The 18242-nt window shown below is 43.5% G+C and overlaps 1 protein-coding gene across 4 annotated transcripts in view; it reads right to left on the bottom strand.

The window, feature by feature from the left end:
• ABCA1 (ATP binding cassette subfamily A member 1) overlaps positions 1-18242 on the bottom strand; it is a 99002-nt gene that overhangs the window by 55199 nt on the left and 25561 nt on the right. For all 4 annotated transcript variants that reach the window (XM_042787638.1, XM_042787637.1, XM_042787640.1 and 1 more), the window contains 2 exons: positions 17127-17268; positions 15054-15175 (listed from right to left, as the gene is read on the bottom strand). In XM_042787638.1, the coding sequence (XP_042643572.1) occupies positions 15054-15175; positions 17127-17268 (264 nt within the window). The remainder of the gene's footprint in view (positions 1-15053; positions 15176-17126; positions 17269-18242) is intronic.

Raw genomic sequence — 18242 nt, 5'->3', positions numbered from 1 at the left:
GCAACAACTAAAAACACTGGCTTATTATCAACATTCTTCTCACACCAAATCCCATACTGAATCCAAAACACAGCACTACTGTAGCTACTAAGAAGAAAAATTAGATATATTCCAGCTGAAACTGGGACAGACAGGCAAATCTGATGTGAACCATCTTGCTACTTTACTGGTGGGATGAATGTCTGCAGAAGAAATACTGAGGTAGCTTGTCCTCATGATAGACTACTTCTATAGTTTCAGTCCTAACCCCAAGGGAGCAAAAGCAGAACAGTAGTGAACGTAGACAGAGGCTTTGCTTATAAACCATGCAAATAAACTCCACTGCCAGCAGGCCCAGGGGGACAGAAATTACTTCATTCTGCCTAGCTCCAGCTTGGGCACTGTATGGCAACCAAGCAGGAGACAGTCCCCATCCACATGAAACAAGCAGGAGATATCCATTTCCCATGTGAGGCAGGGAAAATGGTTCCCCCTATGGTCACATAAGGAAGCCTCCAGCAGAACTGAGAGCTCCCAGAGCAGGAGGTCTTGTGCTTTAACCACAAAACCACCCTTCCTCTCTGAAGTCACAGGTCAGGATTAGACAATCGCACGTGGCATTTCACAGATATTGACTTCATGAAAGGCACAGCTGTCCTTCATTTTCAGACAGTTCAAACCAGCCTTGGGGGCTGAATTCTGGACATGGAAACCAGAAATCTTTTTAAGATTTACATTTTCCTGACAGCTCAACCTTTTCCAGCACCTTCATGCCTGAGCATAGAGCTAGGCTGGTCATTTCTTCCTTGATAATCAAATCATTGTGACAATAGGAAAAGAAAAAAACCCATAAACAAACAAAAAACCCCAAAACAAACAAACAAAAAAACAACAACAAAAAAACCACAACACAACAACAAAACTACTCATGGAACTCAAGACATCCACATAAATTAGCAAAGAGAAACAGAACCTCCACACTTGTTACATTATGGGTTAAATCACGGAGCAAAAAAATATATAAAAAATAGCAAGGTAGTGCTAAGTGGGGTCTCCATTCCATGCAAATGAAAACGGAAGCACTGATTGTGTGATGAAGAAAGTGTCCATCATCCATATGTTCTCCACAGCCAGAGGTTTGTAGTGTGTTCTACAAACACATCTCCAGTTACTTTCACAAGCTCACAAGGTGGCTCAATGCAGGAAAGAGCAAGAGAAACCACAGCCTGGAACCAGTTTTAATTTGGTGATCTTACTACAAGTATGATCATGACAGGTCCCACAGTAAGCAGTGACCATTTCCAGCAATAGTGGGAAGATCCACAGACAAGTGGGACAAAAAGAAGCCTGCAGGGACAGGTTAGAGCAAGATGATTCTCCTCAAACTTCTCTCCCATTCTTTCTTGCTTCACTTGGAATCACAGAGGGCTCATACCTTCCTCCAGAAACTTAATGGTACAGTGTCTTTTAAAATTAAACAATAGGGTAGAAAAACAAAACCCCACGGAAATTGTGGCTACAGTTTTCATATCCTGAACACTGCCTTCTAAAAATAAAAGGCACACAAGTGGTATTTCAACATATCTCAATCCACCGTAGAATACAAAGCTCACCAGGTCTGACTTCAATTTGTGGGTTTTCTGCCCAAAGGGTTTGTGCCCATAATCTACAATAAACCAGACTGTCAGCCAGTTTAGAACTAACAAGCTCAGTGAAAGCAATGCGACAATCAGAGCTACTGTTTACTTCCCAGCTTTACATGTCCCAAGCCCCTACAAGGAACTGGGTGAAGGAAGGGGGAAAAAGGGATTCATGCCATAAGTTAATTCAGAAGTGAAGAGGAAAGCAGGGCAGCATGTTCCATCTATAAACATTACTGTCTTCATGGGATTTCACTCCGTACTGATAGAATGTGCAAGGCAGAAAACAATTATGTTCCTTTCTGTATATCCATTGCAGTTGGAAGATTTACCATCACAGCCAAGCATCGAGGCAAAAGAGAAGCTGGTGTTAAATTATGACCCTTTATTTCTCATCAGAGACTTGCTCAGAGGGCAACCCAATCATTTTCATAACAGCAGCATTAAGGCATCACAGCAAGACAAAATAGTGAGACAGGACAGGGCATGAGAAACTTTAGCTTTGTCCTTTAGAGTCAGCAGGTTTCCACGAGTGCCCAAAGGAGACAAGTGAGTTCCCAGCAAAATACAGTCAGAGGCACCTGTCTTCACCAGTGAACAGGAGCAAAGCAAGGAGGAGTGGCAAGTGAGCAAATAAGGCATTTTCCTTTTCCTGCACAAAACGCTCAGATTCACAGCTCCCAGTTCCCCACCCAGCTAAACCCGCACTTTTATAGCAAGGGAGGTGAGTGAGCAGCACCTCCATAGCACTCTCATGGGAGGGCAGTAACTCAGGCACCCACACCAGCCTGATTGCACAGCTGGCTGTCAAGCCTGTGTAACGCCACTCCACAGCACTCAGGCACAACCAAGGCCGTGCGGCTCCCCAGTCACAGAGGCCTCCTTCACCCAGGGCACAGCTTTCCACTAGTCATGCTCCCAGCGACAGGAGTTTTTGCAAGACACAAGCACACGAAGGGGCTGAAGCTGAGACCAAGAGCTGGAGCTCCAGCAGCTGGAAGCATTTACTGGTAGAGCATGTGACCACTACAAGGACTCTGGCTAGAAACCTGCCTTCGCTTTCAGCAAACTCACACGGTGAGAGGACCAGGGCAGGCAAACCCAGTGCTGCCACAGAACTACCTCATTTACTGGAATTTTGTGTTCATTTTTCAATGCAGTATCTGGGAAATATTCCTCAGGAGTACCTGATGGGTGCACTTCAACACCTCAATTGATTTTTACACTCAACACCCATCATTGATTTATAGATTTATATTTACAAGTTTTTATAGTAGGCTGCAGCTCTCAGCCCTGTGTCCGTCAGACATGTAACAGTGCTGCCTCTGCAGACATTAGATAATGCTCAAGTGAGCACCCACTTAACCAGAGCCCATAATCTTAATATATTTGCCCTGCCAAATGGTGAGGCAAGTAGAGAGGAGACAGTCTGACATCTGTCTCCAGCCGCTACCATCTCTCCTGGGAGAAAGGGAAACATGCAACATGCCCAGGCCTTCCCTCTCATCTGGGGACTACAGACACTAGGACAATCTCCATTCCTTCACAAGTCACCATTTTTGCTTAGAAGAACTTTCAAAATAATGGCCAGCACAATCACTCTGGCAGAAAGCTGACACCATGTACTGCTACACACACAAGAGAGCAGTCCTTACAGTTCACCTTCACAAGGGGTATGTTGGCTTCAAGGATGCAGAGCCTGTTTAAGCCAGCTGAGATGCCACCTCCAACCTACATGGAAAGTCAGCAGCAAATACAAAACTCGTATCTCTCTTTGGGTAGTACTTTAAGTCCCAAATGCCATCAGGCCCCCCTCCTGTGTGACACAAGGTGCAGAAGCGAAAGTCACAGGCTGGTCACCAGTAGTCCTGCCAGCAAATTCAGCCTGAAGAGCTTCTGTCTATGAAGGGACGTACCCAACCACCTCGCTACGTCCTGTGTAACACCACAGAAGAGATATTCCCGTGTCGTCGTCTTCTGCAAGCCAAATTCTGTTATCAGCACAGACAACTGTGAAATATAGCTTGCCAATGAAAAAATATTTAAAAAATTATTCAGGCTTCTAACAGTGCAAAAAAAGAAGCAGGCTTAAAGAAAACATCCTAAGTATCTTCACTGTGTTGCTTTAAGCAGCAAATCTTGACCAGAGCTCCAAAATGCATGGCAGTTATAACTGGCTGAAAATCCTGCTATTTTTCACAAAATAAGGACAAACTTCAAATTTCTCAGCTTTTGAATTGGCTTGTCAGCCACAGAGATGACAGACCTCAGATCGAACCAGATACAGTACTTTATTGCAACAAAACCATTTTTAGGAGCAGTATACAGAACACATTTAGATTGGTAAAGGCTATGGAGAAGGTTTCTAAAGGTCAAATCCAGCTCAGAAAAAGGGAAGTCCTTCTAAAGATGCAGAAAGTAAGGATTTGCTGTTAAGATTGGATTTTGACTGCACTAGGAACATTATGCCCTAGATAACACACAGATTTTAGATGTTTCAAAACATCAATTCAGACAAGTAAAATACACTAAAAAATTCAGACAGACTGGAAACAAAACACCATTGTCACATCCAGCCACTATTCCAATGGAAAACACTCATGTGAGCATACAAGGAATAACATTATGCTATGAAAAAGCATGGAGTTAAGCAGAAGTTGAGCGTATGAGCTATGACCAAGGAGGACCCCATCCAGAATTCCTTGTACTTGAACAAGTGACCTTGAATTCAGTGGAAATTCAAGTCACAGGAAAAAGCAGGACTGAACATTTTAATCAAATGACCATTACTAACAACCAAAGGGTTTTCATGAGCTGGCTACATGAGCATGCCTCTGGGAAACTACTGGTTCAAATGCAAAGAGAAGACACCTATATCAAACCCATCTCTAAACACCAAAATTAGCAGGCAGAAAACACGCCACGAGTATCACACTACTTGAAACTTATCACAGCACCAGCTATCCAGTTCAAAAGGCTTCCCCCATGAAACTGGCATGGCTAATAATCAAGCTCAAGCAAAATGGCAGGCAGAGCTGTCCAGGATCAAAGCACCCTCACTGTCCTGCACTTATATTTGTTTCGCCTTACATAGAAAAGTTGATGAGAAGAGAAGAAGCCACCCCTCCCTTGGGTGTGAAGACTCACCCTACCACAGCTCCCTTCCTTTCACTCGTCACAGATTTGGGGAACCTGACTCACATGTGACTTTAAACAAAGTTTAACATGACATCAAGTCTGCAGTCAGCAGATCATAGTGTCTCTTGCCTCATTTACGTTCACAGGAAGACTTATCACTTCTGGATTTAATGCCAAGTCCTAATGCTCCTCATCTAGCACACAACAGCAGAAGCTACCTCCAGAACAAAGGGTCAAACCAATCCAAGAGATAGCAAAAAATGCTAAAGATTAACTATGAAAAGCCAATCATTACAGTCAAATTAGTTTAAGCAGAAACAGCCTACTTATGCAGAAAACATATCTACATCTAAATTAACTCAATCTCCCATGATTGTTCCCTATGTTGCAATTTAGTTGGTTACTGGAAAGTTATCCTTATAGATACTAGTTTGATTTTGCTTTTGAGACTCAAGTCCAAAGGAAGGGGGAAAAAACCCAAGAGATTATGTTTTCTCTGTCTAGTTTAGGGCAACCTTTGCAACCATTCAGCCCCTTCACTAGTATAGATCTGACTGTTGAGCAACAGCACTTCAAAATACTTAAAAGAACTTTCTCAATCTTTGAGAAAGACTGAAAAGCAGATGCTTGGTAGATATGGATTCTCAAATGCACATAAAGTCTTAACTAGAGATCATGTCTCTTGTATCCTGAGTGCAACACTATACTGCTGTCACGTTGAGATGCTCCCAACAGACCCTGCCTTGGCTCATCGTTCAGGTTGGGATTCTTCTGGACTGTCAATACACTAACAATTCCTTCCCTTCAATATTGACATAACTTACTGGCTGAAAATACACCTTGGAGTACTCGCACCAGTATCAGTATCCACTGTGTTTTACACAGGGGACAGGAACATTACTATTAGACAAAGAAAAGAGCAGTGCCTGTTGCTTTGGGAACCTGGTCCTGTGTACCTGAGTCCCAAAGCAGTGCAGTTAACCTGAAGAAAGTTGAGTGTGTACTGCTGGAGAGGTCTTCTGCATTATTTATATGGATGCACTGGTAAAATTCTTTGCACTTTCTTCAGGTAGAAGTGAGAGATAACATGAAAAGGAAGGAAAGGGACCAGATAAATGAAGACACTTGTGGTCTTAAAGGGCTACTCCATTGTCTTGATTTCTGTTCTCCAGCTTTACAGCACGCTTTTCCCCTCTGCTGGGCAGTGAGCAAGTATGTGAACAGAGCAGTGTAATAACATGGGTGAGGAGGGATATCTGATGGCTACTGACCATGCCATCATAAAGCTGTGCCTTTTCTATGAGGAAACTTGTTGGGACAATGCATTTTCATGCCCACATCTTGCCTCAAGTGGCAAACAACTTTTTTTCTACTGTTCTGAAATAGGATTTTGTTGGGTAATGTCCTGAATTCAGCTGGGATAGAGTTAATTTTCTTCCTAGTAGCTGATACAGCGCTGCATTCTGGATTTAGAGTGAGAGTAATATTCTTAACACACTAATGGTTTAGCTGTTGCTAAGTAGCACTTATCCTAAATTAAGGATTTCTCAGTTTCCCATGCTCTGCCAGCAAGCAGAGTGTACAGGAAGCTGGGAGTGAGCACAGCCAGGACAGCTGACCCAAACTAGCCAAGGGGATATTTCATACAATAGAACATCTTACTCTGTATAGAAACTGGGGGGAGTGGGCCAAGGTGGGTAGATCACTGCTCAGTTGTTGGTCAGTAGGTGGTGAGCAATTGCACTGTGCATCACTTGTCTTATGTTTTATTTCTCTTTTTGTTATGTTCATTTCCATTACTATTATTATTTTCTATTGTTATTATTTTATTTTAGTTAAACTGTTCTTATCTCAATCCACAAGTTTTACTTTTTTTTTGATTCTCCTCCCTATCCCACTGGGAGGGGGGGAGGAATGAGTGAGTGGCTGCATGGTGCTGAGTTGCTGGCTGGGGTTAAACCACAACAGGTAGATAGCAGCTGCTGCTCTCCACAGCAGCCAGTTGGCACAAGTCAGAACAAGCACTCAGACTTGAGATATTGTTATCTTTGCAGTAAGCTGTCTCTGTCCCGTCAGCAAATCCCTTTCTTGAATATATGTATGCTCAGTCACTCTCAGATATGGTCCATTTGCATTTCAGCTTCACTTGCTAAACTAGATGGAAGACTACAAGGAAAGGACCCCCTGAAATGTAATAGTTTATGCTCAAGTTCTGGATGGCTGTAGTCAGGCAAACCTTCTGCCAGTGTCAACCAAAAATGCAGCTAAGGACTAATTCAGGTAGTACTTACCTCTAAAAAAAAATATGTTTAGAAGAACAGAAAGGTTCGGGGGTGGGGGGAGCAAACCAACCACAAAAACACATAGGAAAGTTTTCATTTAAAACTCTGTAAAAGGATCTTTTATTGCATCATCCTTAAAACTAAAAATAAATTAGAAAGGGAAGAAAGCTTTGGCTGTTTACAGAAGATGTGTCTCAGATCACCCTGATTCTCCTCCATATATAGCTTAGTGCTGCCAGGTCAGCACAAAAAAAGCTAGGGCAAGATCTTCAGCTAATGGATGAGCTACATTCCACTAAATATTCAGATCTAGACCAATTTTTCATCAGCTGAGGATTTCATGCTACACAGGCATAAGCAATGTGTAGTTTTCACAAACTCAGTTAATTTACACTGAAGTAAATACATAAAAATATGCATTTTTTTTTTATTCTGCAGCTTATGCATTTGATTTCAAATGATTTTTCTGGAATTTTGGAAGCAAAACATATGCAAAGTATGATACAAGCAAACCTGTAAACAGAACTAAAAATGCATCTCAAGACACAATCACTACTTGATAAAACACAACAGCACCAAAAAAACCCTTCAGGTTGGAAGTGAACAAACTGCAATGTTCTTGAAGCTGCAAAGAAATTTATCAACAGGTGGTAGAATATGTTGTTTGATTTCAGCCAGGATACTGGCATTAACACTCACTGATTTTATGACCAAAAATATTTAAATAGAACAGTATCTGCTTCCCATGAAAAAAGGCTGCCTACAAAAATTTAACTTCCATGGATTTAAAAAAAATTTAGTCAAGCAGTGCTCTATCCTTTTGCCGGAGTAAAAATTAACTTTGATTCAACAACAGTATTTTGAAGCCATCACCTTTTATTGCATCCTGACTACACTGAAAACTGCCACAGCCTACTATATTTCAGAATGAGGGCTCCAGTTCCTTGGAAGCTGTTTATTTATTTAGCTCACAGGAATGCTGTAAAAATGAGGTAATAAGTGTTCATAATGCACACTGAAGATGAAATGTATTATTACTAGAGAAGGCTCCAAAGCTGATTATTAACTTGAGAGATATGGGTGGTCAGATACAAATTAGGCGCTTTGGCCTCAGTACCAACTCGGACACAGAAGTGGACAGGGATTTTTCCAACCGTGTCAATTTCATAATCACCATTATCATAAGAGCTCAGCCTCATGGAAATCCCCCAAGAAGGCTGAACTTTTCACCACATAACAGTGGTACAGATTTCCTAGGGGACTACTAACACCAAGCTCAATGTGAAAAGTCTCTATTCTGCTTTCTCAACCAACCTCAGACAGTAATTTAAGTAAACCAAATGCAATCTTCCACAAATCAGGCAATTATTGAGATTCTGAGATTAGAACTCACTGAGAACAACTCCAGAGATTGTATCAGAGTAGAAAACATAGAAAATAAATGCAAATTGAAGTTAACATTGAGCATAAGCTTTTGGCCATTTAACGCTAGTATTGGTAAGCTGTACTCATAAGGTTGCATACAAAAAGAGGGAGATAATAGGAGAGTGTGAAAGGTAATTGTTTACTTAACTCTCCATTTTATTCACTGGTTCAAAATAAAAGTCAGTGTTGACAAACCAGGCTGAAGAGTTTTAGGACACTAAAAGCACCCAGAACTTTTTAATACTGTCCTGCTTCTGCAGCACATGACAATATTACTTGCACTGTGACAAGCACAGTAAACAATTAATTCTTGTTTGTTTTTTGTTTTTTTTTTTTTTTTATCATTGTGTCTTTATCTAGAGAAGTTAACAGCAAGATAAAGACAGTGCCTTTAAGATACAGTGATATGGCATCTGTTGGAATAGCTATGCTGCTAATTGTAGATATGGGCACTGCTGGTTTCCCTGCATGCAAACCACTAGCTGGTACCATCAGGTTAGCTGGTCTCAAAGTAAGAAATTGCCAGTGCAGCCCTTCACCAGCACAGACAAATGCTGACATGCTTGTGATTATCCTTGTATGTTTTTAACAGGTATCATACAGTTTTCTGTGACAGGATTCTCAGAAATGTTTTTCTCAAAATCCTGTCACCTAGTACAGTACAGACACTACATCAAGGCCAGGTTTATCATACCACCACCTGTTTTTTTTTTTTTCAATTCCATTTTCAAAGTGATTTCAGCCTTTCCCTCTCACATCCGTACACACCTACCTAGAAACCAGGATGGTATAATTCTAAACCTCTCACTTCAAAAGCATCTCAGCAGAAGGCAAGTTCAGACTAAAACCAGGCACCAAATCCCAGTTCTGCAGAATCAGAAGACAGCCATGCCTATTATGCTCTATCTGTTTACCCATCACAACCTCTAAGCAGTCATGTAATGACAATGCTGTTACAGACAAAGACACCTCTAAAAGTTCATGGACAGCCCCATGGGAATCCAGTATGATTCTCCTGGTAACAGATTTAATGCTGCAGCAGACTCTTGTGCCTAAACATCTATCAACATCATTTTATTACTTTAATCTCATCTTTGGCCTCAAAACATTAAGGAAAGCAGCAGTAGACTCTACTGAAAGTGGTAACTGTACATGTGCAGTTCAGCAAATATCATGCTGCCTCATTAATAAAAGCTGCATAGCTAACTGCTCAACATACAACTTGGGACCTACGCTGCCATAAGAAGACATCTCTGACTTTGCCTCTCTCTTGACTATCAGCCTCCCAGTCTCACTTCAGGACAGAAAAAATAATGGACCCATTGGATTCACATAGACACTCTATCCACCCCCTGTAGTAAGGGATTTAAAGAGCCCTTCCTTTGAATGTTTTGGAAGTGTTTTCCAGAAGACCTGCAGTTGCCTGTACAAATTCTATTCACCTGCAAAAAAAATAAATCTAAGGACATGCAAGTCTGTGCCTGTTCAGCAAACCAGTGATTTGAAGAAAAAAATGAGGTAAATGTGGGGAAATTGCCAGGTGCACCTGAATCTCCTAACTGTCTGATCAACATGGCACACTACAAAACCTTTTGTGCAATCCAAGTACCCAGTATTAGCAGCTTGTTCCCCTTGCTCCATCCCAACAGACTGCATCCAACCAAAGCAGAAATCACACTGGTTCTCACAAAGTTCTGGCCTCCCCTTCCTGGCTGGGTGCTTTGTGCCGGGAGGCAGCAGCAGCCAAGAATGCCCTGGGGAGTGCTGCTGAGGGCTAACAAAAAGTGAACCCATCCTGGAAACAAAGGTAAAGCCATCTTCCTATCCACCCCTATGAGTCAAGATCTCTCCACTGATACAACAGGGCTGTGTTTTGGGGAACATTTTCCCCAGCCTAAAGGAAAGGCAAGGACCTGCACGTCCTGATACCGAGCACAGTATCAGAGAATCCAGTCCTATATTTACATGTAACTGCGCAATGGCAGGAATGCCACAGTTGGTGTCTGCAGGTGTTTCCTAGGGTGAAGGCCACCTGGACATATGATTTGTCAGTCCTCATTCTAGCCTGGTTGGTTTTTGCTACGATCCTTCCCAGGGGAAGTCAGGGAGGAAGCCAGCTTAATTAGGGAGAGGTAGGCAGGTATAAGAATCAGTCTGAATGTTTACCTTGAGGGTGTGGGGTCATTTTTGTTAGGGAGAAGACATGAGGAGGGAGTTAGCTATCATCTTAACATCATCTAGCAGATAATGTACAACATCCTGTTTCCCTAAGCACCTTTATGATCACACAGCAGGACATAAGCCACCAGAAAGCCTCTCCCAAGGCTGCTCTTCAGCCCATGCCCTCCATCAGCCTTCACCTGTTAAATAAAAGTAACATTATTAACACTGACCAGGCAGGCTGTAAAATCCTTCAGTCCCAACATCTCTCTGTGCAGCAAGGTGCAACAACACCAGAGGATGCCACCCCACTGATGTTTCTCCTACACCACGAGCCATATTAATCCAGCAAATAACTGGGAAAGGCAGGGCACATGTAGAATAATAACCTGAGATCTGATGCAATTTCTTAGGTGATGCTTGTTTCCCTCTGAATATGTCATTGCTCCATTTTTGTTTAGCTGGGTTGATTTCAAGAAATAGAAACATGCCCTTTGGGTTCACTGAAAACTAAGAGCAATTAAATAAATACCAGCTAGACTGGCTTATGTGTGTAACTGTTAGCAACAACCAAAGAAGGTGGCTTTAATTTTACCTGTTGATTTACTACCCCGTGGCACCGCAGCACAAAGTATTTGGGAGCCCTGTAGAGAGAAGGAAGAAATAAAGTGTGCCTCAGAGCCAACAGCAAGCTGTGTCTCCACCTTTCAAAAAAGGAGGAAAGCTTATTTCTTGCAAACACTTCATTCTCTGCTAAAACAGCACTGAGGCCTGCTGCAAATCCAGTGCCTCCAAGCAGTAAGCCAACCCTACTGCAGGTGGCAATCCCAGCAGCCATGTCATGCTCTTGGAAGTGGCATCACCAAGGTCTTTGACTCTCTGTTCTGATTTGCACTCTGCCTTATCATGAGTGTTGAAGACCTTGGTGACATTGCTGGACAGAGATGTAACAAGTGTTGGGAAGGAAAGGGTACCTGGCATCTGCCTGCAGAATTGATTATGTTAACGCATGTGTGCACCTGCACGTAGACTTCACTGCTCAACACTTGCTGAAAGCAGCCACAGAACTGCAAGCACCCAGCCCATGCTGAACTCTTTCATACCGCTAGTTAGTACTTCATCCTGGCCAGAAAAGGTGCTACATGTTGCAAGGGTGGGCTGTTCACTGCTGATAACACCTTCCCCTCTCTCCAACAGAGAGCTCTTTTGGAGCTCAGATCAGCAGGAAAAAAAGGAGCCAGTCCTCAAACTCTTGGTCAAACAGCCCTGTTAGGAGGGATTGATTACCTTCCATCTCATCAAGAAGCAGCTGACATACAAAGCCTGTTGGTATGAATGCACACCATTGCCTGAACAAAATTTTAGTGTCCTACCTTGTCTTTAATCAAGACAATGATTTGCAGGCACCCATGTAAACACCATGACATTTTAAGCAAGTGTCCCTTCCCCAGGGTTCAGCACTTGCCTAATTTCAGATCAGACAACACTGTCACACCTTGAACATGAGTTTGTGAGAGTTGTTTTAAAGTGAAAGAACTTTGGCAAATGCTCTCTAAACAGACTCAAACAGCTGAAGCCAAACAGACATGCACACTCTGCATGACTAGCATTACAACAAAACCTAAACCACAACTCCAATCTGTATGCAGCAATGCACCTCCTGAGGCCTGTTTCAAAGCCATCAGGCAGCAATGGGAAGTGTGTGTGGAAGCAGGATATCACATCAGTGTAAGAGGGGATGAGGGCACTGCATAGATCCCAGCAGCGCCCACATCAGACAGTAGGGAGCATACAGTCCCTCCCACTGGGGAACACAAGCTGCACAGCTGCATCTATCTGCACCACTGATTCACATGGCTTCAGGTCCAGGACAGAGCTGGAACAGAAGATATCTTACAAATGTTTTCAATTATTAGCTCATGAGGTAATTGCCCACCTGCTAATTGGGGAAATATATGTATAAAGGCAGTGCTTTCGGGTCTGGAGGTGTGCTTGCATCTGACATCCACTCCTACTGTCGCCTTGGGTTCCTAGGGCCACTGGGGGAAATGCCCCAGAGAAGAAAGGATTTAAGCATCTCTCACACCTCATTGTCCACAGCAGATGAAGGGTTGACCTGTTCCCTTCCGTGCACAGGAATCTAAGCACTGCTAAGCATAAATACACAGTTAATTGTAAGATTAGAGGATGCTGTTTTATGCATGCTGTCAGACAATCAGGCAGCCAAGGAGTGAGCAGCAAGGACCCCCAAGTTGGAAGCTTTGTAAATGAGCGTATCATGAGAAGGACAAACAGGCTTTATTCCCTATAAGCCTTATCAACAATGTGCAGTCTGTCATGCTAATGACAGAGGCCTGATTTTTTTTAATACACATTTGAAGCATTATATAAATACAATCTTTGATTACTAGTTTGATGCTTATTTTTACAGTCAGTCCACTAGTATTTATAGCATAGAGAAACATAAACCTTCTGACTTTCGATTTGTACAATATTCCCTATGTGAAATGCTTCTTGGAACCACTCCTCCCCCTCAAACCTTCCCAGCAATAAGAGCTTCAGCTTATAGCTTTGATAGTTTTCTTGTAAATGTCCATGGCTGATGCTCACTGCATGTTGCAATACTAAACACCAGTATTTACTCTCTTTGGAAGAGTTAACTTGCAGATACTACTGCAGATAAAAAGTGTAAAATGCAGTAACATCTGTCATTCTGACAGAGTTTGTTCCCTCAAGACCACCAAGTCAAACCAAGGGTTTGAAGAGGTCCATGAAAAGCAGTATTAAATCTCTCCTTGGGGAACAGTCATCTTAGCTCATTTTGACTATGTTCATTATGTGTCCACATCTGTAAAGGGTTCACTCTGCATCTGCTCCCTCTTAAAACTGCTGCAGATTTAGATAAGAGCATGACAATGACACTTACCAGTTCTCAGAGTCAAGAGGGTAGCCTGGCAGTACAGATATTGAGCCCAGCAAGAAAGGGTATCCCTTATGTATAAGTAAAAGACTCAACTAATGCTCAAAGAGTCAATAGACCACAGTATCACCTGCAGATCTGATCATATCAGAATTCTGCACAGCCCTGAAGGGGAGAGAGGAGCGTTACATATCCAAGACAAATCCCTTGCAGAGTTCATGTCTGTACATCTGCCAACCTGTCACTAGCAATACAGATTATTTCAAAGTGATCAAAAATATACTGAGCAACACAGGAAAGGATGCAAAACCACAATCTCTGCTTTAAAGTGTGCTCATCAGATATGAAATTATTCACATCACACCAGGTCAGGTTTTTTTTCTTCCTGGAGCATGCTTGAGCCACACTAAGATGAAAAGAGCTAAGAATGACCACAACTGTAAAACCAGGGCCAACTTTCATAAAACACTAAAATACCACCTACATTCAAAGAGCTCCACTTGCCTAGATAGGAGCTGTAAGTGAAGACACTCAGTGGCTGTCCTCCCTGCTCCATTTCTTTCTAAACCATTACTTTCTATCACTTCCAATAGACACATGCAGCACTAACATATCAGCCAACAGAAATAATATTTCAGAGTACCCCAAAACTCTAATAAGTTGCCATGTCAGAGAGACCTGGCAATAACAAGAGATCTGCCACATTTCCCAAAACTGGGCAGAGCCTTTTCTTGTCCCAGCTCTGCTGCAAGCTTTCCATGTGATGTCACACTAGTCACTTATTCATCTTCATGGGACAGGAAAGCACACCAGAACTTCTTGCGCAAGCTAAACATGGAAGCATTCTCTATTTTCATGACAAATGGGCTGTGTGAGCCCCCAGGACAAAATATTTTCTTTTGGATCCTGTTGTTCAGAATCCTGCCAGACAATGGTAGAGAATTAAATATCCCACAGCAAACAGTCATATAGAAACAAAAAAGTAAGAAGAGACATTGAGATGTCATTGTCAGATAATAACCAGCTTTGAGTTCGTAAACTGAAGACCAACATCAGCTTTTCCTCACCTACATGCTTCCAGCACACTTCCCACTGGACTTTAGGTGGTAGAGCACTAAGTTGTAGCTATACTGCATTCACTGTTTCACTGACAAAATAGCAAAATAACTAGTGTTTTCCAAAAAGACACACTACTTGGACTCCTTTGAGAAAGCCAGCATTTTAACTGACTTCAGTGGACTGAGGATTTTAATTTCACATCCAAACCAGCTGCTATTCTTGGCGTTACAGACCATCCCTTTTCTCTTCCACCAAAGAAGTTACAGAGCACTCAGAGCTCTGACACAGGAGAGGCTTAAGGTAATTCTGCAGAATTGGAAAGAGTTTGTTGAGCTGTAAATTATAACCGCACACATTCCCATGATAGCATATTTGAGAAATTTACACACATGCAGGAATAACCTGACCAGAAATGGCAGGTGTAGGTGGCTCTTTCCACCATGCCGATACCTGAGCCATAGGAGTTCCCCAACTTGCGCAGTTTTCCCAGGACTTTCTGGACATCCTTTATGCTCGTGTCCTGCTGGCTGTATAAGAGTAACCTCTTGGCATCTGAGAACAGGCGGGAAACACTGGTGACAAGAAAACACAAAAACAGCCAGCAGTCATCAGGTCTGTGAGCCAGCATCCACAGATAGAGTTTTACATCCCAGTTCCAAACTCCAGTTGCTTTCAGTTATGCCACTGCCCTCTCCAGTACAACCCTTTCTTCAGTGACCACCCTGGGACAATCCAAGGAGACTAATAAAAGGTGGCCGCTAATGCAAGGTCAAATGAAGCTACAGTGGGAACCTCCGTACATTTGAAAGCACGTGTTTAAGACTGGACAGAGAAGGCCTTCCTGCTGCCTGTAACCTGCTTCCTCTTAGAGGCACAATAATTTAAGTATGTCCTTGCTCCTTTCAAATGCTTCTCCAGGTTGCAGACACATTTTACTCTTCATTAAACCTAATTGGCCTGACGGTATGAGTGCAGCAAGCAAGGCAAAGTATAAGGAAGCTGGCCATAAATTTAGCTCTCTGCAACACATTAGCCAGTAATAAATGACAAATGTCAGGGAGTATGCCCCAGACTTGCTCTTCAACTGCCTCTGACTCTACATTGTCCATCTCAGAGGCTCATCAACCAAGGAAAGAGGCTCTCTGAAAAAACTTGACACCTAATATTTTTATTGGCCAAATTCTGAACAAGGAATAAGAGAATAGACTCAGTCCTCACCCAGGCAGAGCTTTTCATTCACCACGAGCTTTGACTGCTTGGACTCAGGGATACTGCAAACCTGCCAGCTCCCTGCTAGCCCCTGTGAACTTGGTATCTTGGGAGCTTGGTACTTCAGTGGCAGCAAAAACAACCAAATGCTGAATAGTATAGGGTTATACAACTAGCTGGTGGCTTCCAAATACCTCTTTTCTACATGTTCCCTCAAAAACAGAGATGAGGAAAAAGCACTGTCGTGGTTTGGGCCTGGTTGGCAGCCAACCACAATGCAGCAGCTCTCTCTCCCTTCCCCTCCGGCAATGAGAAGGGACAGAGAGCCAGGCTTGGGGTCCAAGATAGGACTGGGATGGGGAGAAAATTCCCCTTTATGGTCACGAGCAAAAGGCAGACTCGTTAGGGGAAGAAAAAAAAGAACATACTTTTATTACAGACACTAACAACACTTAACAGAGTAGGACAGTGAGAAGCATTGCCACATCTTGAGAACACCTTCCCTCCACCCCTCCCTTCTTCCCGGGCTCAGCTCTGCTCCCGATATCTCTACCTCCTCCCCCAGTGGCGCAGGGGCAGGGAATGGGGGGGTGCAGTCAGCGCTGCCGCTTCCTTCATCTTCGGTGAGGGGAGTGTCTGGAACTTGTTCCTCCTGCTCCACCGTGGTCCCCCTCACAGGAGACAGTCCTCCACAAACTTTCTCCGACATGAGTTCCTCCCATGGGCCACAGTGTTCCCCAAACTGCTCCGTCATGGGTCACTAACTTCCTCCGACTGGATTCCCTCCCACGGCTGCAGCCCTTCCCGAGCTGCTCCAGCATGGGACACCCCCGCATCCTGAAATCCTCCCAGCACTGAATTACAGCAGCAGGGCTACCTTTTCCCATGAGACCCCGGCCTTCTTCGGGTACAGAACCTTGATCATCTGAGCAGAAGTCACAGGCCATAAATCAATGTCTGCTCCACTGTAGATCTTCATGGCCGCCCTGCCGTCTCACCACAGGATACAGGGGGGTGTCTGCTCCGGCACACCTCCCCCCTCCTTTCTTCCTCCGTTCCTCCACTGACCTTGGTGTTCATGCAGCTGCAGCAACTCCTCCTCACAAGTCCGACTGCCCGTCACCACGTCCCTTCTTAAATACGTTATTGCAGAGGCGCAGCTGATTGGATCAATTTCCCAAACAGAAGTGGAGCTGACGTGGAGCTGGGGGAGCTTCGAGAAGCTTCTCACAGGGGGCCGCCCCGATAGCCCCCTCCCCTGCCACCAAAAAAACCCCACCACTCACTCAACCCAGGACAAGCACGCAGACTCACATGGAGGCATTGAAGTTTCCAACAATACCAGGGGATTCCCCTGGAGTTGGGTAGCGGAAACAAGGGTTGTTGGCATTGCAGATGATCCCCTGTATCCATGGCAAAGTTCCTGCTGAAGGCATAGCTTTATTTGGGAAGTGGCCTAAAACAGAAACACAAGAGTTAGGAGACAGAACCACAGGACACACAGCATTGCCTATGAAGGGCAATGCTAATTCTGCATTGGTTACTGCCCCAAACTGATTGTGAGACCAGAACAGCCAACACTAAGAATTGTTGAGCTCATGAGCCCCACACAGCTCTAGCCTCCTCCACTGAGAAACTATACCTTGTTAAGCCTGTAGGAGAAGCTCTTTACTATTCTCATCTTTGCAGAATTGGTTTTGGCCATGCTGATGGGGATATAGTACTTCTTGCTGAGGAATGCCAACAGCAGGCAACTCCAAAGGCTGGCACTGGTGAGCACATGTACACACATGCTTTCTAACCAGCTGTGCTTCTCTGGATCTGCATGCTTAACTAACAAGAATTTGGCTTGAGGTTATACGGACAGCCCTGGTCGGGGTCTAGGTTCTGAAGACCCATCATACTACTATTCAGTCCTTTAGGTTTTCAGAATCTGCTCACCTTAATTACACACACTGTAAACACCAAGCAAAGGGTCAGCAGTTGTGGGGTGGATGCCTACATTGTTTTCCATGAGATAAGTACATCACTGCTGTCCCATATTGACTTGATTTCCAAATGGTCTTAAAATTTCAGAGTTCCTAAAACATTTAGGCACCTGCCTGCCATATTTCAAATCTTTTTGCTGAAACAAACTCTTGCTACTGAACACCTACTTAAGTCATAGCCCAGAATTTACATCCTGTTTATGTTCTGCATTCTGGTCAAGAGTTAAAGTAGTAACAAACTATTCATGGCTGATCTCTACCAGTATGCCACTCAGGGTCTTGTGAATCCCTTACCCTTCAATGGCAGGTGAAGAAAGGGTTCCCCTGTATAATCCTGCACCTTAGATGAGCCGACTTGCTGCTTTCTGCAAATGAACTCACTTCCTCACTCCCACACTAGGGAGGGAAGCATGGAGGAAGGTTATGCCCCATCCTCAGTATC

Source organism: Tyto alba, unplaced genomic scaffold (assembly GCF_018691265.1).
Source record: "Tyto alba isolate M040663 unplaced genomic scaffold, T.alba_DEE_v4.0 Super-Scaffold_13, whole genome shotgun sequence".
In the NCBI taxonomy this organism is placed as follows: domain Eukaryota; kingdom Metazoa; phylum Chordata; class Aves; order Strigiformes; family Tytonidae; genus Tyto; species Tyto alba.
Note: the sequence above shows the minus strand (reverse complement) of the source record. Positions and strands in the feature narration are given on the sequence as shown.